Genomic DNA, 26,101 nt, shown 5'->3' on the forward strand with positions numbered 1-26,101 from the left:
TGAATATTGCTTTAGCATTTCCCCTTTTTAATTTTTAGCTTCACATCCACGGATGCAAAATTCTCTTCACTCTCTACAATATTTGATTTATCAATCAATCAAGGGAAAGAAATATTATTTTTCAAAAAAAGGGTGTTTAATTATATTCACCCTCGAACCACGCATCTCGATGGACATTTTGAAATGTGTTGCAGTTGATTCAGCACCGGTATATCTTCTTGCGCTGGCAACTTGCAGCCCAATGCAAGATGTTGTTTCCCTTTTATCTTTTTTCTTAACTACCAAATTGTTCAACGACCTAGGTGTAAATATTTTGAAAATGTTATAGTGACGATACACTAACAGCATAATGAATATGGTGTAATTATTTTTGTCAACTTCAAACATCAGATCAGGATATTCGTGGGAAAATTATGTCTGAACCGAAGTTTCCTTGTTTTGCAGCCTTGATATTAGCGACCAGGTTTTCTAATATTTTCAAAATTGAGTCATCCAAGCGCATACTCTTTCCAAGGCATTCAACTAGTTCAAAGCTGAATCGGGAATCTCTTCACCTCTACTAAAACAGCAAAAGTTTAGTTAAGCCAACATTAGTTCTAAACAGAAAGTTTGAGGACATGTATTATTATCCATAAACAATTATATTAGTTCTAAACTGATAAAAGAATAGAAGAAGGTTACCCAACAGACAACAAAATTTATATTTATACTATAATTCCTAAATAAATCCAAATTTTTCATCCCAATGTCATTTACTACATCAACTTTTTATTTACATATCAAGAATTATTTATTTAACTCTTTAATACAAGAAGTACCTTTGTTAACTAGAATTTGACTTTAGATTTTCAGTCTAATTTTAAATTGCAAACGGGAATTTTCATTTTCACATATTATTAGGGTGATTCTAGCAGTGCACCCCAAAAAATATCTTAATTTTCACTATTTCAATATCGTATTTGATAAATTAAAATAAAAACCTCGTCATCACACCCCGAACAAAGTTAAATAATTCAGAAAGACAAACATTAACAATACCCCCAATTGACTTTCCATTTGGCCTTCTTAGTCCGATCTCCAGCACATCTTTTCCTTCTCTGTTGCTCCCATCATTTAGCCGATCCCTAAAGCTCATCGGCTCATTCTTCTTCCCCAACACTGAATTTATGACCTTTCTTTCACTTCATTATCCTGCTTTGAATCAACAGAAAGCACCTTTGTTCTTACATACAATTGCTTTGATAATTTACATAATATAAAAGTTTTGTAAGGCAAAGTATAGTTTTCTCATCTTACAAAATAATATATAAAATTTCATAAATTATGGCTTTAGAAGGACAAATTCAAAAATGTTATAATAACAAATATTATCTTACAACTAAAAAATTCAAACTAACCATTTCCAATTAAAAAATTCTTTAAAATTATTTAAATATTATATATTTTTTGGATAACACAAAGAAAAAAAAAATTGATCAAGGCGAAGATGTTAATGATTAGAGAGAACTAACAAAGTAGATCGTTGATTTCCCGCAAAGTCTTACTCAAGCTCAAATCGCCAGTAAGTCTCGTACATGTAATCGTGCCAAGTGGTGCAATACTGTCTCCCCATGTTCACCAGTTATGAGCTTTTTGTGGGTGCCTCTCTACAAAATCCAACGCAACATTTATGAAAAACACAATCACATCATAAATAATATAAAGTGATTCTTTTGGTAATAGATTTGCCTAATCATTTGTCTATTAAGGTAAAATACAATGCTCTTTAAAAATTGACCTTGAGTATGACTTAGGTTTTTGAAATTCATCTAAATAGCCCAAATATAATAATTAAAAACTTACATACAACCATGTGGTACTAAATCAGTCGACAACACAATTTTGACGCGATTCATTATCATCTAATAACTCATCTCGAGTGGCTTCATAAAAGTATTCTACCATCTCTTTGTTTCCCATCACAGCTGCTTGGAGAAGTGGTAAAATGTAATTATCACCTCGGTTCTTTACGACGTCTTCATTCTTCTCCATCATGTCTTTCTCACGGTTCTTTACCAAGTCTTCATTCTTCTCTTTCAAAGCTTTGACGATGTCAACCTCCCCGGATGAAACAGCAAGAAAAAAGGCTGTGTTGCCAGCATTATTTTTTATGGATAAGTCATCTTTGTTCATATGCTCAAGCAACTTTTTCACAAAACCAGTGCGCCTTGCTGCAGCTGCAATGTGTAGAGCTGTGTCTCCTTCCTTTGATAGCTTAGCTGTCATATTAATTTCATGTTTCATGTCAATTCCTTGAAATCTGTCCCAATCACCTTTCAGTGTAGCCCGGTACAGTGCGAAGCGTTTATTCCTCATTCCAATTTCTGTCAAGTTGAAAATATACTAAGTTTATGCTTAATATTTTGTTAAGGATACGCATGCTTCTTGACGTGCAGTAGTCTATTTGGGTGTAACTGTAACCCTGAATAACCTATCAAAATTATATTAGATTAATTCTAATGAAATACAAAGCTTCATTTACTTGAGAAAAAGAGGCCGCCGATACATAAATTTATCCAAGATAAAAATAATAATAATAAAGTAGATCTATTGTGGAAGATTAAATTTGTTTTTCCTTGAAATTCCCACATAGTTACATTGAGATCTAATTGTCCTTCGAAATATCCACATTACACCCTAAGGATTTAAATTAAAAGAAAAAAATTAGAGTTAGCAAAATTTTGAGATAAATCTTATGTTCTTATATAGTAGTGTAGGATATTATTCCTATAAAAATAATGCATTTTAAAAATATAAAATAAAATAATAAACAATCTACAGGATACAGGATACCATCAAATCTTACCGCCATGAGGAGGGGATGCGACAAGCTCAATCCCATTTTCATGTAGCAAATAGTTTTCCTCTATGTCAATCCTCACTTCATGAATAGACATTTTCCCAGTAAACCCGGCAAGGAATTTAAAATATATTTAGATCTAAGTCTAATTTAAATTATAAGCCTACATATTTTCAGTTGAAAAGAGACTTTCAAATTACATTGAAGAAGTGGTTTTGAAAGCTTACCTCTTTTGGAGTATGGCTTGCTATGTATCTTCAGCTTTTAAAAGAAAAAATCGGATGAAAAGCCTAGATAGTTCAGCGAAAGACTGAGGTAACTAGCTTATATATATACACTTCCAAAGACAAGGTGATTATGTTTAAAAATTTTCTCTGGTGGCATGCATTGACCAATTACTCAACTGAAAATTGGTAGTCATTTTTTAATATTGATTGTACAACTCATTTCAAGATATAACACAATTAAATATTATAAGATAGTAATTTAACTAATAATTGTGTTCAGTAATGTTCACATTGAATCAAAGGACAACTGTTCACTGGATAATATTTAAATTTCTTGAAGGAGTTCTTTCAATGTTGGGATTTTAAAACCAATCCTTAACAGCCAGGTGTATGGTAGCAATATTAATTAAGAAAACTCATATTTACTAATGTTCAATTTTTTCTAATATCAATCAAAAATTTTCAATAAAATTTCTGTAGATAAATCCCTAGCTTAGCAAGAGAAACCAAATTTATAAAGTACTCTATAGAAACGATGTTACATGAAATTCAGAGAATTTAAATCGAATACCCAGTGACGGAGCCAATTAAGAACAGGAAGAGAACAATTATTTTAGGGTTTTCAAAAAGATAGAAAAGACACCAGAATAAATATTTATTTATAAGAGGTTAATATATAGATGGGTTTATGTATTATTATTTTGCTTGCATGATTCAAATGACCACTGAAGAAACAATAAATATAGACAACCATAATAATATATATATTTTTATTTCATTTAGCAAGGTAAAAAGAGACAACTCACTTCAGTATTGGCTCGAACAAATATATAGAATTAATATGTCGACTTTCCCAGCATGATGTTGTTGATTAATGATAAGATAAGTGTTGTTACATAGATTAAATTATAAGTTAATTAATATTAAAACATAGTATGAATTAATTATAGAACAATAAATCATGTGGAGTTTTTGTTACAAACGAGGATTACGATCCCCCGATCCTTGGAAATTATCGAGATTTGAGTACTTATAAAAAAATTCCTTGAAGATCATCTAAAGATAATGTGAATTTCAGTTGGGAGAACGACCGTTTCCCTACCAAGGTTTGGAAAACAACACTTTTCCATCCTTTGATGTTCAAAATGACACTTTCCCACTCTTGTTAGACTTTGTTATGTTTTGGTTAATATTTGATTAAAAAAACAAAGATATTCTTAAATATTTGACTTTATAAATTTTTTATTATTTTTTAATTAACCAAAAAGTCAAATAATAAAAAGTCAAAAAAGAAAAAATAGTTAACCCTGACTAAAATATTAAGAGTAATGCTATAAAATTATTTAAAGTTAAATGATTTTAATATTTATTTATAATGTCATCAATATCCTATCACTATTATTTAATAATCTATTAAATTTATAATGTTTTTCATAATATAATATTTTTCATTTTTACTAATTAACATTGGAAATCAATATTTCTAAATAATTAAATAAACAAAAGGAAAAAATAGTATTTTTACATTTGAATTAATAAATAATCAAGTAAAGATTTTAACTTAACTAAAATTTCATTTATAATAAATTAATTAAGAATAAACTATTTAAGAGTATTTTTGTCTTTTTAATTAAATATTAACAAAAAATACTTACAACATCTAATGAAGGGATGGAAAATGATATTTTGAAACTTGAGGGATGGGAAAATGTATTTCGCAAAACCTTAGGTGAAAATGATACAATTTAAAAGGTGCGAGACGGTTGACTTTTCAAGATGCCATGTGCTTTACCATATATGACATATGGCATTCAACAATAAATAATTAATAAAATAAACAAGTATTAAATAATTAATAATTATAGTATAAAATAAGTGTTATTATATAAGATTATAAGTCGGTGTAAAGCACGTAGTATGAACTATTGAATGCCGTTTCTCTATTGACTTGTTTGCAAATGACAATTAGATAAGTAATCACATGGAGTTCTTGTCTTCTCTAAATATTATAGTAAACAATTTATGCTAATTCACAGTTTAAATTTATCGATATAAATAATGCATGTAACATATATAATAATCTTTTATTAATAATACGCTGAATCATACAATTAATTAATACACTGAACATCACCAATTTTACAAATACAAATTTGAATTTATGAATGGTGAGATGGATGTCATGTGCTTATTTCATGGCAATTTTCTTGTTCTTTCTCAATATATGTATTGACGGAGGCTCACATCAGGGAGTTATATGTTATCCTAACGATCTTTTCAATTCATCTGTTAAAAATTAAAACCTTAGGGTGGTCTCATATTTATAATAACTGTTTTAGATTTTGAATCAACATTATCTTGTTCTTTGGTCACAGAACAAAGATGGCGGACCATTAGATTTTATGTGGCCTAACATAAGGGGTTGCTTCCACTTTGCTTCAACTCGATGGCAACTTTTTGTTCTTGTTAACCTTTTTGATCCCAGAGAGCTGTGTTCCTCTCCATACTTCATCTTATTAACCTTTTTTAATTTTGAAGCAACATCTTTATGTATTAGAAAGTACTTTAAATGGGCTAAATATAAATTTTTGAAAATTTATTTTTAATAATATTGTATACTGCAAGGGATATTAAGGTAATATGGTAATTGATAAGATTTACTCACTGCCACATTTAGTTATAGAATTAAAAAGTCAATCATAATATTCTATCGTTTATTTTTTTTTTTTTTTTTTTTTTTTTTTTTAAGGAAAGCCAAATAAGATCAATCTAGTTGGTAAGACATGGTTCTAATAAGACAGTATAAAGCGCCACAATTGGGTAATCTATTTCCGATTTAATAAAACGGAAAAATATAAGTATTACATCTTATATCATTCATGATAAGAAACAATGAGTGCACGTGACTCATTTGTTATATTACATTGATGTAAAATAAGTAAATAATGTCACCAGTTTTTATAGGTATAATGCATCACTTCTCCATAGATAGTCCAAGCTCTACCCTTGTACATGGCGATTGCGAAAATAACCATTACAGTAAGAAGAACAAGCGTCCATCGCAACTTATCTTTGAAGACAATGAACACAGTTGCACTAAACGCTACCATTACTGCTTTTACATAGAGTAGAAGTAAGTGTAATCCCAAAGCCAAATTACCAGGCACCCGATTAAGGAAATTTGCTTCTTCACATTGGGAAGAGATAACAGCTAAGAACACTATTATAGAGAAAGAGGACAATAGCAATGCTATAGTATCTGATATTGTAAAAACTATGAAGGAAGCTCTTCGAACAAAATGTGAAGTCCCTGTATTTTCATCGGTGCCACCTGGTAACGTGAAAAGTGTAGCGAAAACCACAGTGGCAATAAGTGTTGACCCCGTGATGTATGCAGTTGCAATCTTCTTGGTATATTTATCAGCTTTATTCCTCAAATCTTCGTGCTGTTCAGTAAATAAAGCTCTAGGAGTTTTTCCATCTTTATTTTTAGCTTCAGCATACACTGGATGCGTAATTCTCTTCACTTCCTACAGTAGTTATGAAACATTTATCAATCAAGGCAAAAAATATATTTTTTTTTCCAAACAAAAGACGCGGGTAAATTAATATTCACCTCGAACCACCACTTGTCAATTTGCATTTGAATATGTAATGCAGGCGATTCAATATCAGGTATATCTGCTGGTGGCAACTTTGCAGCCAAATGCAAGATATTGTTCCCTTCTTTATCTGTGTCCCGAACTACCATATCCTTAAATCGACCGATGTCATAAATGAAGTAGAAAATGTTAAGGCGACGATACATAACAGCAAAATGAAGTATGGTGTAATGATTTTCATCAACTTCAAACATTAGATCAAGATATGTGCAGAAAATTCTTTTTAGAAACCGAAAGTTTCCTTGTTTTGCAGCCTCGAATATTAGAGACCAAGGTTTTCTAATAATTTCCAAAATTTGGGAGTCATCCAAAAGCATAACTTGTTTCCAAAGATGTTCGACTAGTTCAAAAGCTGAATCGGGAATCTCTTGACCGGTATCTGAGACAAGAAGTTTAGTTAAGCCAACATTAGTTTACAAAAAAATTGAGGATGAAGAAAATATTAGAGAAGCGATTAATTAATCCTAAACCGAAAAAAGAAGAGAGGATTATGGCACATTTCTAATAAAAGATTATCCAGGAGTAATTAAATACCCATTTAATTAATATATAAGATAAAATAGGAACTTGATTTATCTTCTTAATGACACACTAAAAGTGCTCATAGACAATAATTAACTTTTGTTAACTGAAATTAACTCTATATTTTAAGTTACACATGAGAATTTTCATTTGTATTTAATATAGGGATGATTCTAGTAGTGCAACCATAAATACCCACAAAGCAGTTGACGATTCGTCTCATTAATCCGATACCCCCAGCCGAGCCTTTGCTTTCTCTCATTCATCAGTTCATCCCTCTCATTCATTCGATCCCTCAAGCTCAGCTCATTCCTCTCCTTCTCCCGCTTCCTCCCAAACATTGGAGGACATCTCTTTATCACGTCTCTTTTTACTTCATTATCTGCTCTAAAATAAAATGAAATTAAGCACCCTTTTTTCTTACAATTATATATTAATATAATGATTAAAAAACAAAAACTAATTAAAGCAATCTGAAAGTGCTAATGATTAGAGAAAACTAACACGTGTAGATGGCTGAATCTTTGCAAAATCTAATGGAGTTAAAATCTAAAATACGTGTCAATACAGGCATTCGTGCCAAGAGATGCAATGCTGTCTCCTTATTTTTACCACGTGCAAGAGCTCTCTCTGGATGCCTCTTCACCAAATCCAATGCAACATCTAGGAAAACAATGATCAACATCATAAATTATATAATTAATATATGATTAATTGAGGGGTTGTTAAGTTGAATATGTATTAAGTTGTTTACCCCAAGGGCTCAACCGGGTGGTTTAAGCTGACCTACCATGTTCGACTCGTAAGATTAGAGTATGACTTAAGTTTTAACTAGCTAGCCCGAATATACATATTAAAACTAAACTTACCATACAAACCATGGTTTATTAGATTGATGAGCAAGTGGAAGCAATCATTATTATCCAATAACTCATCTCCAGTGGCTTCGTAAAGATATTCTACCATCTCTTTGTCTCCCTCTAGAGCTGGCTTGTGAATCGGTAACATATCATTGTCTCCTCTAATCTTTACTATGTCTTCATTCTTCTCCATCATAGCCTTGACAATTTCAACCCTTTTGGATGCAGCTGCAAGAAAAAAGGCCGTATTGCCAGCATTATTTTTTACGGCTAAATCCTCTTTATTCATTTGTTCAAGCAGCTTTTTCACAAAACCAGTGCGCCTTGCTGCAGCTGCAATATGGACAGCGGTGTCCTAATCCTTTGATAGCTTAACTTGTGTATCAATATTATCTTCCTTGTAAATTCTTTCAGTAGTGTTCCAATCGCCTTCCAATGCAGCCCAGCACAATTTGAAGTGCCTATTTTTTTTTTCAATTTCTGTCAAGTTGAAAAATAAACAATTTTATGCATAAAAATTTTGTTACACATAATAAAAGGGATGCTATAGCCTATAATCAACATAATAAAAAGACTTCTTTGAGAATGAGATAGAATTTTGCAGCAGGCACACTGATTCTTCTTCTATCGTGGAAGAGTCTACCAATACATTCACATTAAACTCTGATGGAAGTTTGATATATAAAAAATTTATTATGTTTACTTTGTAATTCCTCTTGATAATTTCATTGAATAGACCATTATAACGTATTAAAACAAATTTTTTTTCTAAAATCAAGTAACTAAAAAAAAAAAAAAAAGACATTTATGGATAAATTATTAGCCATAAATAAATAAATATATATATATTTAGAATTACAAAAGAAATAATAAATGCAATAAGTGACACCCATATGTGTAGGTGAAGATATCATATCAGGGACATCCTATAAAATAAATAAAATAGTCACATTGTTTGTTATCTAAGTTTTAATGAATGTTTGCATTGTATTATAGAATTATATCTTGTGTGCTAATATGAATCTTCTATGTTTATGTCCTTAAAGAACAAAGAGCCTTAAAGTGACATATCAGTTTCCCCCAAAAATTGGGAAAAAAAAAAAAAAAAATTGGGTATTCTTTGCCTTTGATTTATGACTTTGATAACAAAAAAGAAAAAAAAAGTGTTTACTATTGAGAGATTCAATTTCACACATGATCATCTTAAGATGAGAAAGTCTTCAATACATTTTATTGTAATACAAAAATCCAATGATTCTCTCTCTCTCTCTCTCTCTATATATATATTGATATTGGATTGATGTGATTAATAATCATTGGTTAATTGTATTGTAACATTATGTATATAAGGTTTTCTTATAATACACAGTGAATCAAGAATAAGAGGAATTTGTGAAATTAACCATCAATAAAAATTTAATATCTATTTTTAACCCTCAAACTTCATAAGCACTTCATAATTACATAAAAACAAGAGAGATTAATGGAAAAAAATTAACGCCAACTTAGGAAGTGCATATCACATCTACCCTAAGACACTAAAGGGTATTCAAAAAATGCATTTTACTAAAAAAGAAAAATGCAGCATTAATTGCAATGTCAAATCATACCATCCATTTTTTGATAAGGTGGAGCAATCACAATCTCAACATTTTCTTTTTTTGAGGCGCTTCCTGATGCAGCAACGTAATCCTTCATGATTTATTTTCTCGTTTATTCTTGGTAAATCTACAATGAACTTTATAAGTATTAGATAATAAATTTTGCAGCATAATATGAACCTTGTGTTCTAATTGGATTCAAATTGGGAATGAATAGTAATTAGAATAATAGTCATTCATCTTAAGTACTCCAATATCTTATTTATATGTACCATAATAAGAAAAATCTTAGCTACTGTAATAATTATATATGCACATTGCAGCAAACTGAAAGAACAAAAATAATGAATCTAACTTAAGACTTTACAAATCAAAGAAGAAGAAGAAGAAGAAGTAGTGGGCTGAAAGACTTGCCTCTTTTGGCACCCTGGATACAATCTGCTGCTAGTTAAATTTATATTAAAAAAAAAAAGGCCTGAAGTGAAGAGTAAGAGAACAATATAGGGAAGAAGAAGAAGTGGGTTGAAAGACTTGCCTCTTTTGGCACCTTGGATACAATCTGCAGCTAGTTAAATTTATATTAAAAAAAAGAGTGATGCTATGGGTACTAATGAATGAGTACTAATATGTGTACTAACTAAAGCATAGTACCCGTACTATGCGCATAGTACGGGTACTATGCTTTAGTTAGTACACATATTAGTACTCATCCATTAGTACCCAAAGTATTATTCTTTGTTGAATTAGTAACGGATTACAAATTTTGATGTTGGGCTAAAGCCGAACCTCTCTATTCATTTGTGCGAATAGTACGGGTACTATGCTTTAGTTAGTACACATATTAGTACTCATCCATTAGTACCCAAAGTATTATTCTAAAAAAAAAGGCCTGAAGTGAAGAGTAAGAGAAGAATATAGGGCTCAAATGGCCTAAAGTGAAGAGCTAAGAGAAGAATATAGGGCTCAAATTACCTTAAGTGAAAAGCAAGAGAAGAATATATGGCTCAAATGGCCGGAAGTGAAGAGTAAGAGAAGAATATATGGCTCAAATGGCCTGAAGTGAAGTTTAAGAGAAGAATATATGGCTCAAGGCCTCATAAAGTGAAGGAGATACCAAATGATGATAACATTTCCTAAGAAGAATGTAGGGATTTCTGAGAAGAATGCAGGGATTTCTGCAATTTGTGTCTTCCTAAAGGAGAAATACTATGTCTAATTAAATTCCCATGTGGGATATATTAAAGTTGTTCTATGTTTTTTACCAAACTACTTATCTAATTCTTTCAAGTTTTTTTTGAGAAATATTTCAAGTAGTTATATTTTAGTTTTAGCATTTATATATAGGTGTCAAATATTGGTTTCAATGAAGCAAACTTAATATGAAGTTTATAAGTTGGTTACATGATCAGAGGTTTTACGTGTGAGTGATTGAGCAATTAGATAAAGAGTTGGGATTTGTTTATCATGATTTGATAAATTAAATGAATCTTTGTTCATTACTCAGCATTTCCAATACATAATGAAAAGATTGTTTTGCAGTGAGCTAATACAAGTGATGATTTGAACTAGAAAAAATACTAACATTTACAAGTGACTAATCATATCAGAAAGAAGGGGGAATTAGAGCAGAGGAAACAGGGTGACAGGAACACAAGCAACAATGGCTATTGGAATAGCTATCCATGCAAATTCATTGCTTAGAACAATGAAAAGAGTGGCTCCAAATGCTACCATCATGGTTGCTATAGAGATGAAGAGAGCTGCAAGCCCTATTATCAGCCTGTTTGGTAATGAATGCAAGAAATCTTCTTCTGCATAGCGCGAGGTGAGAATGGAGAGGAACATCAATATTGAAGTGGCAGAGCAAAATAGTGCCAATGCATCCGATATGGCGAAAACCAAAAATGACCCGTGATGTAGAAAAACAGGCTTGCCCATAAGATCGTTATTGCCACCTGATACAGTGAAGGCTGCAGCAAACATCACAGTTGCAATAAGTGTTGCGACAACCATACATGAAGATGCAGTGTCTTTCATCCACTTTTCCCCTTAGCGAACAAGTCTTCTATGCTCCTCCGAAAAAAAAATATGAGGTGTCCTCCCCTCGGAATTTTTGGTTTCTCTATAAGATGGTTGAACAACTTTTTCGACTTCCTGCCAGATCAAAAGGAACAGTCCATCAAGATTCAGACCCAGAAAGAAAATGGTTAATTGGGTTCAGGTTTTGCTCCATTTACATGTTATTTCCAAACAAAGATAATTACAGTGAAGTGCAAGTTTTATAGTTGAAAAGTAATTATTAACCTTGAACCAATGCAACTCTCGTCTAAGTTGCAGAGCTGCATCAGAATCAATTTTGAGTTTATCTGGGTGGGCAAGCTTTCCAGCCAAATGCAACATGTTATTGTTATTTTCATCTTCATAAGCCGCTATCAAATCTTTGAGCTCCAATCTCATGAATCAGATCAAAAATGTTTTCCTGACGATGCAACACTGCAATGTGAAATATGCTTCGACTGTGATCATCTACTTTCCAAATAAGGTCAGGATACTTCTGAATCAGCACTTTTATGAATTCAACATTCCCCAACTCTGCAGCAGTAAACAACAATCTTGAAGGTTTCCGAAGTAGTTCTCCAATTTTGGAGTCATCTAGCAACAACACTTGCTCCCACAGTTGCTTCACCAATTCTAGAGCTTGAAGATGCATCAACTTTTTTGTCAATGGTTGCCCTGAAACGTGGAACTGAATGTGCAGGACGCAATCACCTCTTTGTCCAAAACCTTTTATTTTCTAGAAGGAATAAATAAGCAGATAATGATTAATGCGCAAGAGTAATGGCAGTGAGAAATGGCCAGTAATGGAGTTACTAACAAGAGTAAATGCACCTCTGCCAAATTCCAAGCCGACTTCCACTTACAAATGCTGAAGGCTTCCGTGCCAATACATGAAGACCCGTCTCTGTTCTTCCATCTCGAGCAACAGCTAACTCAGGATGATGATTAATTAAGTCCAATGCCACATCTGTCAAATTAACACAACACAATCATCAATTTGCTCCTCTAGAAGTTATAAAGTTTCATCATGAAAATAGCGAAGGTAAGAGGTGGATACCATAGAGGTCTGCATTGATGACAGCAACAAGAAGCTCAAACGGATCTTCTTCTTTTAGATACTCTTCCTCAGTCACAGAATAAAGATACCAGACCATTTCTCTGTGGCCCAACAAAGCAGCCATACACAACGGCGTTGCTCCCTTACTGCCTCGAATTGATGGCAACCTTCTGTTCTTATTAACCATCACTTCTGCAATCTTTTTTATTCCGGATATGGCAGCAAAACAGAGGGCTGTGTTCCCAACCTTGTTCGGCAGTGCCAGGTCTTCAGCTTTCATAATGTTCACAAGCTCTTGGACAAATATTGTATGTCTAGCTCCAGCAGCAATGTGAAGAGCTGTTTCCTGGTTTCTTGTGATGCTAGCACATACTGCTTGTGGATTCAAAATCAAAAACTCCCTTGCAAACTCTCAATCGCCTTTAAGCGCCGCATTATGCAGAGGAACAAAAGCAGTAAAGTAATTCCTTTGTACATCACCTGCAAAAAAGAAAAAAAACAGCAAGACTATGAGAGCCATGCTGGAGTATTTTTATTTCTCCATCATATAATTTACATAAGTATTAATTGGAGGAAATTGAATGAAATTTGCAACAGCATACCAGTCTCTGCTGCTCGTGTGTTTGGTTCCGCAGAAATAGAGGGCATTTGATTGCTTGAATCTTGAAAGGGCCAAATTGATGGATCTAAAACGACATGGTCATCAAATCCTTTAGGTTCCAGAAAGTCTACTGGGCTTTTTACAGCTTGATGATGTGGTTGAAGATGAAAGTGTTGAATATCAGAGGAAAAATTGAAGGAAGATTCATAATGGCCATGATCAAATGTTGCTGGCCCAAAAGCATCTTTCAGGCTCAAGTCATCGTCAGAAAATATGCCTAAGCTTGCATCATCTTCCCCAGAAGATTTGCAAGAGGAATTTGCAACAGATTTGATCTCAGGGAAACAAGATTGAATTGAAAGTCCCCTCCCATATTGTGATGAAGGAAGGTTGTTCAATATCATTATCTTCAATGAAAAGTACTGCCTGAGAACAAGCAAAATCAGTAGTACAACAAAAAATGTAGTGCTTTATTAGGAATTAGGACATCACCGTTTCTGGTTCTGAGCAGCTCAATCGGATAAAAGACTTTGAACCTCCAAGCAACTACAACCAAGAACAAGATGAATTATAAATCCAAACATGTAGTGCCGTAAAATGATTGGAATGTCAAAAGCAAAAGTTGAAACAAAGAGTAAAGTTATTTTCTTGTGTTTGAAAACTGATGGTTGCGATCTTCTTCCACCAACTTCACTAACGCTGCCTCGTTTTCTTGTGGCTCTTAGTTATTAAAATCTTAAGGAACTGACTTGACCCACGTATGCAATTGGATTGGTCAACGCCTTCACACTAAACTTGATTCATATAATTGAAAAAACTGACACCGCTGACTTCTGAGAAAGTTCGAAACTGGATATTAAGAGATGGGACCGCTTGGCTCTTGGTTCTAGTTCTGCCGTTTGCATTTACTGGAAAAGTCTCTTACGGGGATCTTTCCATTGTCCAACCCGTTGTAGGTATGTAATTCATTGACAATTGAAGTACGTAAGATCTAGCTATTTGCATGTAGCTCGCTTTTATTGCATACTTTATTCTATTAAATCTAATGTTGAATGGTAAAGCACAAAACGGTGTGGCTAGACATTACTTAAACGATGCCATCTCATAATAAAGCTCCAAGATTGATCATGATCGTTGATTGCTTACTAAATCTGACGGCCAAGGTTCTTCAACAATGCAAGTATAAAAGAATACCCTTCAATCAAATTACACAGCCTTTACACACTATGTTTTTGCGATTGAGTTCTTCTTTGTTAGGTTTTCTGATTTCTTGTTTCTCATAGACTTGTAATCTTGTGCAATTGTTGTAATCGTGTTTGGGGGTTGTGCTTCCTTTAAGTTGTAAAGATCTAGGTTAATATTCTCATATAAGAAATGTAACGAATGAGTCTTTGAGAGGATTACAGGAAGTGAGTGATTTGATTGAGTTTAATCTAATTGTATTTATAACGAATCTTGATCTCTAGTGCATTAAGCTCCAAGTTTACTAGAGCTCAACGTGGATGTAGCTTATCCAATTTGAGTAAGTGAACCACGGTAAAAATTCCTGTCTTCTTATTTGATTTTGCAGTTTAATTCTTGATTAATTGCATGAGATTGGGTGTTTCGAGTTTGGGAATCTTTCGATAAACTCAAAAACTAAGGGTGTTCGAGTTTGGGAATCTTTCGATAAACTGGGAATCTTTCGATAAACTCAAAAGCTAAGGATTACAATACTAAGTAAATGCCATCATTGCTGCTATTGATAATAAAAGTGTTGCAAGTCCAGCAACCAGCTTTTTTGGTAACCGTGAGAGGAAATCTTCTTCTGAATACCGGGAAGTTAGAATGGATAAAAAGGTTAAGATGGAGCATGCGGAAGATACTAGCGAAACTGCATCTGCTATAAAAAAAAATTTTGAAGGAAGTTTTTAGAACAAAATGAGGAGTCCCTGTCTCGTCTTTGGTGCCACCTGGGACAGTGAAAGCTGCTGCAAAAACCACAGTGGCAATAAGAGTTGCCACAATCATGCAATAGTTTGCAGTGTCCTTCATCCATTTCTCTCCCTTTTCCTTTAATTCTCCATGCTCCTTAGTAAATAAAGCTCTAGGAGTTTTCCCTTCACTGTTTTTATCCAGGGCATCCAATGGATGCATAACTTTACTGACCTCCTACAAATAGTGTTGTAAAAGATCTTATCAGTTAGCGTGACGAATATCGTTTTATAAACAAAGGAGAACCATAACATTCACCTTAAACCACAGCAACTCTCGCTGCAGTTGCACAGCAGCTCCTGATACGACAATAAGCCGATCTGGTGGTGCCAACATTCCAGCCAAATGCAAGATATTATTGTTTTTTTTATCCTTGGAAGCAACTATCAAATCCTTAAAAGTACCTATCTCATGTATGAGTTTGAAGATGTCCCTATGACGATTCATAACAGCAAAATGAAATATGCTATAATTATTTTCATCAACTTCCAGTATCAAATCAGGATATTCACGTATAAGTATAGTTAGAAACTCAATGTTTCCTAGTTCTGCAGCAACAAATATCAGTTGTCGGGCAGTTTTAATAATATTTGAAATTGCAGTCTCATCTGACAGTATGACTTGTTCCCAAAGGCGTTGGATTAGTTCAAGTGCTTTTGGAGGCAACTTGGTGTTGGTACCTGAAACTACAAATTTGATTAGCCAACATCAGCATACAGAAATCTTTAGGCCGGTTAACAATGACAGAAGTCATTGCAATTCATTCTAAATAAGTAAAAGAACATAGGAGATTTACTACCTAAACAATTCGCAAGGAAAACATTTCCTAGGCAATACTTAACTATATATGTAATGATCAAGTTAAACTAGGGATTTGATTAACACTCCGAGTCACACAATAGAAATGTCCAACAATATAACCTACCATAACCACAACATTACCACTTCATTATGCTATAAAAGAAATCACATTATTGCATAAATGCCATATGGCCAAAATTTTGATTTGTGAAAAGTCTGGAACAAATTCTATATTGCAATAATCAAGATAAATGAGCAGTTTGAAAATATATCATAAAAATCCTTTAGCACCAGAACACACTTGCAAATGATTCCTTGGCAAAAGGTGCTGGTAAGTATAAGAATATATTGTGAAATTATATCAAATCAACTTGCTAAGAAAATATTTAGTAATAGCAGGTTTGCAAAAATGGTTTCTGAAACAAAAGGAAAAATTAAAACTGAAAGGTTAAAGTGCAAATTTTCATATCTGTTCGCGCTCCTAATCACAATTGTCAAGTAAACATATATTTCAACTATAAAACCAAAAACAGTAACTTATATATTAAGGCATGCTGAATATGTCAAAGATTAAAGGAGACTAACACAAATTGACACATTGTTTCCAAAATCCTTGCTGAATTTGAGAGGCAATAGGCGTTCGAGCCAAGCCAAGCAATGCTGTCTCCTCGTTTCCATCACAAGCGACGGCTAACTCTGGGTGTTTCTCTAGCAAATCCAGTGCAACATCTGCAAACACAACAACAGTCATTAGAGATGATGTAGTATCAATTGTAAATAGTGGAAGTATGAAGTTGCTATACATAATACTATATTAATTATGTTTCATAAAAGGAAAATTTTCAGATTTGTATTCACCAAGGCACTTGTGTTATGAAAGGGTTCTTTCATCAGTTTTGTCAAATCATATGTCTCTTGATGGGAATTCACAGCGTTCCTTAAAAGAATAATGGGACATTTGTCAAAAAATATACAAGGGAGGATATATTAATCTGACCACCATACATGGAATTTCAATCCTATACCAAAGGTTTCAATCTTACATTGTAAAATTCAATTTAAAAGATATCAAGTGTACTACAATTAGCCAAAATATAAAGAATACCTTTTACATACCATACAAACCGTTGCTTATTAGAGTGATAAGCAATTCAATGCGGTCATTGTCAAATAATGACTAGTCATCAGTGGCTTCATAAAGGAACTGTACCATCTCTTTATGGCCAAACAAAGCGGCCATGTAAAGTGGTAACATCTCATTTCTACCTCGGCTCATTGCTAAGTTTCTACTCCTTTCCAGGACATCAGCTAAGTCTGTACTCTCCTCTATCATGTTGGGAAGTTCCACCTTCTGGGACTCAACAGAGAGACAATAAGCTGTTTTTCCAGCTCCTTTCTTTGTAGTTAAATCCTCTTTTTTCATCTTATTCATCATCACTTGAGCAAGTTCCACATTTCCAGACACAGCAGCAAGACAAAAAGCTGTATTGCCTGCATAATTTGTAGTAGCTAAATCCTCTTTATTTAAAATATCAACCAGATTTTTCAAAAAATCAGTTTGCTCTGCTGCAGCTGCAATATGGAGAGCAGTGTCCCCTTCCTTAGATATCCTCACTATTATATCATTTTTATGTTTCTTGAAAATACACTCAGCCATGCTCCAATCACCACTTAGTGCAGCTTGATACAATTTTAAGTGTCTAATTCTTGTTTGCTTGTCTGTCAAGTGGAAGCATTTATAACAAGTTTTATCAATAAAACTGTTGATTCTTTAAAATATGCATATAAAAATACACATATAGGCACCAATATCAATCTATATTCAATAGTAGCTAATATCGTGCCTTTGGAAAACAGTTTCTTGCCAAGTTTCCAAAGTGATTGGTAATGAAGCTAAAAGATTTTCCCCACGGTAAACAATCCATCTGAAGAGAAACAATAGCATAGGTATAACACATTGTAAAATCTAAGCATACCAGCCAATTGACCATAAGGTGAAGCAATGACAATTTCAACTTCTTCATTTGAACCATTTCCGGATGCAAAGGTATCCCTCATGATTTCAATAGTTGGCATTTGTTGTAAACCTACAATGAACTTTATACTGTTAGATAACTTGAATTTGATAGATTTCTCTTTTATTACAAAATAATACTTCCATCAAATTTTTAAATAGTAATTGATTTATCAACATTTTAGTTAACATTACCATATAAAATGAATGATGCAGATAATATCATAAGATAAACAAGAGTGTTGCATTAGTTATCATAGCCATAGTATAAAAGAATCGTAAAGCAAGAAGAAGACATTAGATGCATTTCATCAAATAATGCAGAATCTTAGAATTTCATAATGTCATAACTATTTTGATGTTTTAGTATAACTTACAATTATATTAATGTAGTTCTACCACAACTACAGAGTACATAACAATGTAAACTGTGGTGCTTTACATGTTTGAGGTATTGACAATGACCTCCCCTATCGTTTGGGGAAAGTGTCTAATAGATCCAAAAGCTTTTTAATGTAGAAAGGCCTCCCTTCAAGTTCATTAATTAATGAAAAATTGTCATCTTAAATCATCTTAATAGCCCTCAAATTTTTCTTTACATTGTTAATAATTAATAAAAGGCCTTGAAAGGAGGACTCCTAACAATTTAACAACTTTATGGTGCAGCTAAACATTCCTCAAACCTCAGGGAGGTCATTGCAAATTACCTTAGTCTAAACTTTACCTTCTCCCCACTACAAGATATTTCAATCTAGATGATAAAAAGTTTCTGACCTTCATAAACAGACTTTTTTATGAACTGCACATTTTGCACAGGCAAAATTTAAGTGTAAATTACTGAGTTATACGAAAATTTGGACAAATATTAGCATAAATTTAAGGATTACAAGGAAAATTCTACAGAAAATGAAAAAAAAAAAAAAATTGAAACTTTTTTGCCCTTTTGGTAAGACTGATAAGTATCCAAAGCTATTGACAATGGCAGTCCTAAAACAACAAAAATAGAAACTTGACAAAATAAAACAAAAATATACTGGTTTCAAAAAGCTTACCTTTTTTACGGCTTAAGATGCAATCCCTAGCTCGAAATGGGAAAATGAAGAAAGAAAAGCTTCAGGTGAAAAGCAATGAGGAGAATAACGAATCTGAAAGCTGAGAAAGAGTGAAGTAACGTAGTGGCAGAGAAAAGAACAATGGTACACCATCACCACCTCAAACAGAAGTCTCAGCAGCTCTACTCTGTAGCAGCGCTCTCTTATCTGTTGAAACCGAGACCAAGAACTACACAGTAGCTATTCACAGTAGGTTGGAAAAGTGACGCACCTGGCCCGGCCCGGCCCGGCCCGTCGGGTTAGGCTGCGGGCCGGACCGGATTAACCCTCTTTTTTTTTATTTTTTATTTTATTTTGTTTTGTTTAGTTAACTTTTCAAACGAATAATAAACGATTTATAAATGAATAAATATAATTGTTTTTAATTAACTTTTCAAATATCAATAATTAAATTAATTTTTTGTTAACATTTCAAATATTAATTCAATTTTAATACACTAAAATTGTAATATAAGAAAAATTAGATTTATTCATTTATCAAAAAATAAAATAAGAAATTACAACAATTATTGCCTCGTTAAAAACATCACCAGGAAAAACTTAATGGGACAAAAACTTGGTAAAGAAAAAAGAGTGCAATAATTGATAATTAATTTACAATTTACAAAACAACTAATTTGGAGGTGGTTGACTAGGACATCTCTCATCCATATCATCTACATTACAAAATTGAAATGATTCTATTAAAATATCGTCGACAACCTCGTATTGATCTTGATGGCGTGACCATTCCCAATCTCGAAGACATGTGAGGACTTCAATCATTTTTAGAGAAAGTTTAGTCCTCCTTTCATTTAAAATTCTTACACTTGTACTAAATGTTTGTTCGGATGAGACGGTTGCGACAGGAACAGCGAAAACATCCAAGGCAAGTCTTAATAATACCGGAAAAATACATTTTCTGGTTTTCCAATATTCTAAGACATCAAAGTTGGCTCTTTATTGTGGATCTGTTGGTAACATTTCGGGGGTTACCAAATATTGTTGAAGCTCATTACTCTGTGACTGTATGGAAGACAGTATATTAGTTGTTGTTGTTGGTGGTGGTGCTTCTGAAGAGGAGGTTGTGCTTCAGATTCGGGTCCTCTTCGGCCTGTTTAGTGCACTCCAAGAGTAGAAATCTTCATTTGTTTCTTCTGATACAAGTTCCCTAGATATTTAGCCTCTTTGCGGGTTCCCATACCTTATTTCATATTGGAAATATACATTTGCAAGACAATTTTTTACCTCTCCTATTTGATTAGCATATGCTTTGTTTTGTAAATTTTTACTTAAATTGTCTAAACCTGCTAATTTAATTCTAGGATCAAATATAGCACCTAAACAATAAAGAAAAAGAATGGGTTTCCAATATTTTTAAAAAAAAAAAATTCATTGCCTTTATTGGTGCCTTTAAAATTTCATTGTTTTTGTTTTTTGTAAATAACTCGAAATTTTTTATAATTGTATGTATTACCAATGGACTAGTAAGATAATACACACCAGAAAGTTGTAAAGTTGATTGGTAAAAACTTTTAGGAAAAGAATGAAATATTTTAGCTATATACCAATCATTTTCTACCAAATAATGAGGACCTCTATTATTTGCTATAAAATAACTAATTATATTTGCATAAGATAAACATGAATCAAGTATTAAAGAAGTACTATTCCATCTAACAGGTATGTCTAATGCAAAAGTTCTAGGAGACATACTTGATTTTATACAAGCATCTTGAAATTCAGCATTTCTTTTATTACTACTAGTAATCCAAGCTAAAGATTCTCTAATTCTATCAATATTATCTTTAATTGTTTTCATACCACTTTTCACAATTAAATTAATAATATGACATGCACAACGTTGGTGAAAAAACTTTAAATTATTATAAAAAGGATAATTAATTTGAAAAAAATCTATAGTTGTACTATTAGCACTTGCATTATCTAAAGTTAAACTTATCATTTTATTAATAACATCATAATCTTCTAAAACTTCAACAATTTTATTATAAATTTGTTGACCACTATGATCCACATCCATTAATCTAAATCCTAATAAAGATTTATTTAATTTACATTCATTATCAAAATAATTACTAGTCACACAAATATAATCTTGTTTAGCTTTACCACTCCAAATATCGGCAGTTAGAGCTACACTAATATGACAACTATGTATTTTAGTTTTTAATTCTTATTTCATTTTCCCAAATAATTTTATTAAATCATTTCTAGTTGCAGTTTTAGAATAACTTTTAAATTATGGAAAAAATGAATTTTTAATAAATCTTTCAAAATATTTATCTTCAGCCATATTAATAGGTTGATTAGTTGCATCAATATATAAAGCTAATTGTTCCCTATATACATTAGAATTATAATGTCAAGTAGTATTCATATTAGTTATTTGAGTTTGATTGGTTTATCTATTTCCATGTTGAACAATATGTTTATTAGCATGCCTTTTTAAAGTACTAGTATCATTACCTGAATTAGCTTTATAAATATTTCCACAATACTTGCATCTTGCTTTCTTCACTTGAACTCTATTTTCTGCCTCGTAAAACTTATCGAAATGCGCTCAAATGTCTTATATATGTTGGTCGTCGCTTTCGACAGCAATTGATGAACCCGCTTTAGCTTGAGATGAAGTTGGACGAGGACGACTTCTAGAACCACCGGGACCTGTAGCAGCATGGGGAGGAATCGGGGGAATATTATGAGGTGTATCAGATTCTGAGACTGTGAAAGTGGGACTATTTGAATTTACTGCATTTATGTTAGTAAATTTAGGGGAACTAAGATAGTAGTTTCATCATTGGAATTGACGGGATGGAAATATCTATCTATTGTAGTTAAAAAAAAAAAAAAATTGATATAGAAGAAATATAAAAATTAAAGAAGGAGAATTGGAATTTGGAAATATGAATTGAAAATTACAAAAACTAATAAAAATTAAAATGAGAACAATTGAGCAAATTGATAAACAAAGAGAATAATTGAAAGATTTCAATAGTATTAGAGATTAGAGAAAATGAGAGAATTTGAGATGTGAGAAAATATGAAAGTTTAGGGCCTATTTATAGAAAAAAATGGGAAACAAAAATAACGAAAAAGGTCCCTCTAACAGCTATAAAACAGCTATATTTTAAGGGTAAAATGGATATTTGAAAAAAATAATTAATTTTTTATTTTTTTCGGCCAACCCGACAGGTTCTTTCACACAAAATAAAATAATAACCTGCTGGTTGGCGGGTTGCCATAGAACAACCCAACCCACCTGGGAGTTGCATGCGGCTCGCGAGTTGAACCCTCTCTAATGTAGGCTGGGTTAGGGTTGACCTGCGGCCTATTTGTTTCACCTAATCACACAAAGAAAAGGAACGCCCTTTACTAATTAACCCTCTGTTTTCAGTATATTACATCTGTACCACAGAAACTGTAAAGCATGCACGAAAGAATTTTTTTTTTTTTTTCCTTCTACGGTCGACCTTTTTCTCTCTCTGTTTCTAAAACAATAAAATATTCATGTAACTTTTGACTCAGGTGCTGTGCTTGCCTTCTTCACTTGTCATTTGTCAACACTCAGCATTCTTCTTTCACCGTACAAATATGGAAACACTCTGACCGACTCATCAAACTTTTGACTCTCCAAATCGCGCTGCGCATGATCACAACAACATCTCTTCAGATCTACATTTGAGCTTTCATCCTCTGCTCCCATGACCAACGCCGTCAACTTCTCCACCGCTCTTCGCACACCCTCTTCTTCGACCCCTGCTCTCCGCAGATCGACGGCGTTCAAGCGACAAAATCTCAGACCCACTCGCCTATGTCCTTCACTGAGCCCGACACTGACTTCGAGCTTCAGTCCCCGTCAACAGTTCTGCTTTTGGATTAAAACTTGAATTTTGCTATTCAATTCAGTTATCAAAATGGAGGATACCTTTTTCTGAGGGAAATGTTTAGTAAAGTTCGTGGTTTTATTATTATTATTATTATTATTATTAATTGGAATAAAAAGGTTTTAGTTTTAAGAAAAATTGTTATATTTAACAGAGCATGAGCAAGTAGTGGCGGAAAGAAATATACTGAGGGATCAACTGGCTCGGAGAAATGAGGAAATTAAGAAGCTTAAAGCAGTTATTGATTCTGCATTGAAGGATTTGAGCAATGTAGTTACTCGTTTAAAGGAAGTTTCTCCTTCTAATGAAGAAGAAGATGGAAGAAAAATAGCTCAGCAGCCGATATCCTCTGAAGTGAAATCAGCTAACAAATGTGAACCACAAAAAGTTGAGCCAAAAACGCCTGAAGTAAGAGCAACAGGAAAACGCAGAAACGATATATGGGGACGGTCAAGTGGTGATGATTCGTTGCCACCTTCGAAAAGGTCTCATCTCAGCCGGAGCACAGGTTGGTCCTTTCCTTAGTTTTAGATTTTCTCAAGTGCTTGGGGGCTCTCTATGGAGTTTGAAGTCTTTTTGCTATAGAGGATTTTCTCATTGTACTTTTACTTAGTTTAAAGCAATAATGTTGGCTATTATACCTCCCATCAGTTACTTATCGTCGACTCATTGAATAATAAAATCTAAAAGTAGGTTCATAGATAAAAAACACAAACTCATAATATTCATGTCTTTTTCCTCACATTAAAATATAAAACCGAATAAAAAAAAGCATAATTTAACCTTAAAATAAACTAAATTGAAATAAGCAATACACATACTTAAAATAATAAACATAAAACTTAGCTAATTGTTGCACCTTGAATAATGAAGGCTTCAATAATTTCAGTCTTCAAAAGAGCAAATAGTAAAGAGAAAGAGAATGAGAGAATGACAAAGTAAAGAATTATTAACTTGTTTGCAAATGGCAATTAAACAAGTAATCACATGGAGTTTATGTCTTGTTTAAACATATAGTAAACAATTTATGGTAATTCACAGTTTAAATTTATTGATATAAGTAATGCATGTGACATATATACTAATCTTTGATTAATAACAGATGAGCTGTCTTATAATACCACACAAGATGAGTCGCAAATTATTAAGACTTATCTTATACAAAATGAATCATATAATTAATTAATATACTGAACATCAACAACTACATAATCACAAAATTTTATAGTTGACATTATACATTTATAAATATAGATTTGAATTTATGAATGGTGACTGATGCCATGTGCTTATTTCATGGCAATTTTCTTGTTCTCTCTCAATATATGTTGAAAGTTTAAGACTACCTAAGTTCATTTAAACATATGCGAAATAAGTTGATTGAGTTTATTTATACTTGTGGGAATGATTATTCATCATCAACACATTAAAAATCATTAAGGACATAAAGTAAAGCACATAAGAGGTTTTTACATGGTTCGGCAAATTGCCTACATCCACAGGATTGTTCAAACGAAGCAAATCCATTATAGCAAACATTCAAAATTCATTACAACGTCGAAGTTAAGCAAAACAAATGTAAAACACTCTCTGTTTCATAACACTCTAACTCTATCCTTTGGTTGATCCAATGTTTTGTCACAGCTTACTTGAATCCAAGAAACCTCTTGAATAGCTTGAGCTCCACTCAAGCTTCAAATGCCAAAGACAACCTTAAGCTCCACAACTTGAAATCCCTAGAAGCTGTCATCAATGGAACCATGTTCCAACAACACTCAAACAGCAAAGTTAAGATAAGTATTTTGAGCATCAAAAAAATAAAATGAACCTAACCTAAAATGAATAAACTCTTTGAAGAATTTCAGAGAACAACCAAAGGAATATTAATGTTCAAACGTAAATGCAATGAAGAAGAAGATAATATAGAATCCTTGCTTAACGATCCACTAAACATCCAGCTGACAAAGTCTTACACATGTTTGGCTATTTTAGAAAAGTTTTCAACAACTTGTTAGGACCACTTCTGAAAAGACAAAACAAATTTCCAAGACCACATTTGAAATACTTGACACTTATATTTGGACCACTCACCCATATTTCATAACTGGAGAAAATCCTAACAACCAATGAAAACTCAACATCAGTACTAAAGGTCTGATTGGACAATTGATTACACATCTTACTGTAATGTGTTCACATATTTTGCTAGAAGATAAGATTAAGAAAATGTATACACATTTATGCAGAATGTTATGACGTGTAAACTACGGACACAAATGATGCTTAATCAAATAAATGTGCAAACATCATATGGTTGTCTGAAGATTCTGATCGGATTTGAAAAGAAAATTAACAAGAATTAAAGAATGCGTGAAAAACAATTGAGAACCTTTTACTTCTACAGACATTAATCAAGAGAGTGCTTCTAAAGAGTCCATTCAGAGCTGCAGAATGTTCTCCCCACAAGCTGATACCTCTAATACTCCTTTGGGCAGTCTTAGTTTTCCCTTATCCTCTCCTGAGAATATGCCTGTAGCATCCACTTCAACACAAACCAATCCTGGAATTCAGCTTGAGGTTGTTCTTCCCATCCTAGCTAATAGCAAAAATGTAAATGTTCATCCAATGGTTACCCAATCCAAGGGCCGTGTTTCAACTAATATACCTCAGGCTCTTCTATCTACACATACAATAATCCCTGAACCTTCCTCAGTTACTGAAGCTTTAAAAACTCTAGAATGGAAAACAGCTATGGAGGCTGAATATCAAGCTTTGCTAAACAATCAGACTTGGAAATAAGTTCCCTATGTAGATGGTATGAACATAGTAGGCTGCAAGTGGGTGTTTAAAACCAAGTTAAACTCAGATGACTCTCTTTCGAAGTAT

At 32.8% G+C, this 26,101-nt stretch overlaps 3 protein-coding genes, 1 long non-coding RNA gene and 1 pseudogene across 6 annotated transcripts; all 5 read right to left on the minus strand.

The window, feature by feature from the left end:
* Nucleotides 1–1,863: 1,863 nt before the first annotated feature.
* LOC116131668 lies at nt 1,864–2,936 on the minus strand. The gene is made up of 2 exons (XM_031417336.1): nt 2,846–2,936; nt 1,864–2,363 (listed from the first exon to the last, which is right to left on the minus strand). The coding sequence occupies exons 1-2, from the start codon at nt 2,934–2,936 to the stop codon at nt 1,864–1,866; spliced, it is 591 nt and encodes a 196-aa protein (XP_031273196.1).
* A 3,078-nt stretch (nt 2,937–6,014) lies between these two features.
* Nucleotides 6,015–9,808, minus strand: LOC116131669 (ankyrin repeat-containing protein NPR4-like). The gene is made up of 5 exons (XM_031417337.1): nt 9,721–9,808; nt 8,120–8,443; nt 7,809–7,913; nt 6,683–7,107; nt 6,015–6,596 (listed from the first exon to the last, which is right to left on the minus strand). Exons 1-5 carry the CDS (start codon nt 9,806–9,808, stop codon nt 6,015–6,017), a joined length of 1,524 nt encoding a protein of 507 aa, XP_031273197.1.
* A 1,371-nt stretch (nt 9,809–11,179) lies between these two features.
* Nucleotides 11,180–13,106, minus strand: LOC116131670 (annotated as a pseudogene).
* Nucleotides 12,953–14,140, minus strand: LOC116131683. Of its 2 annotated transcripts, XM_031417351.1 has the most exons (3): nt 13,920–14,140; nt 13,429–13,849; nt 12,953–13,306 (listed from the first exon to the last, which is right to left on the minus strand). In XM_031417351.1, the coding sequence occupies exons 2-3, from the start codon at nt 13,829–13,831 to the stop codon at nt 13,239–13,241; spliced, it is 471 nt and encodes a 156-aa protein (XP_031273211.1). In that variant the 5' UTR covers nt 13,832–13,849; nt 13,920–14,140; the 3' UTR covers nt 12,953–13,238. The 2 variants fall into 2 exon arrangements, with proteins under 2 accessions (XP_031273211.1, XP_031273210.1); XM_031417350.1 differs by lacking the exon at nt 13,920–14,140 and having other exon boundaries at nt 13,429–13,912.
* A 3,710-nt stretch (nt 14,141–17,850) lies between these two features.
* On the minus strand, nt 17,851–19,347 carry LOC116131666. 2 transcript variants are annotated; one of them, XR_004128283.1, is made up of 4 exons: nt 19,269–19,343; nt 18,924–19,015; nt 18,179–18,289; nt 17,851–17,921 (listed from the first exon to the last, which is right to left on the minus strand). It is a non-coding gene; the product is annotated as an uncharacterized LOC116131666 (long non-coding RNA). The 2 variants fall into 2 exon arrangements; XR_004128284.1 differs by lacking the exon at nt 18,924–19,015 and having other exon boundaries at nt 19,269–19,347.
* Between the last annotated feature and the right edge of the window lie 6,754 nt (nt 19,348–26,101).

This window comes from Pistacia vera, unplaced genomic scaffold (assembly GCF_008641045.1).
Source record: "Pistacia vera cultivar Batoury unplaced genomic scaffold, PisVer_v2 Contig237, whole genome shotgun sequence".
Taxonomy (NCBI): Eukaryota; Viridiplantae; Streptophyta; class Magnoliopsida; order Sapindales; family Anacardiaceae; genus Pistacia; species Pistacia vera.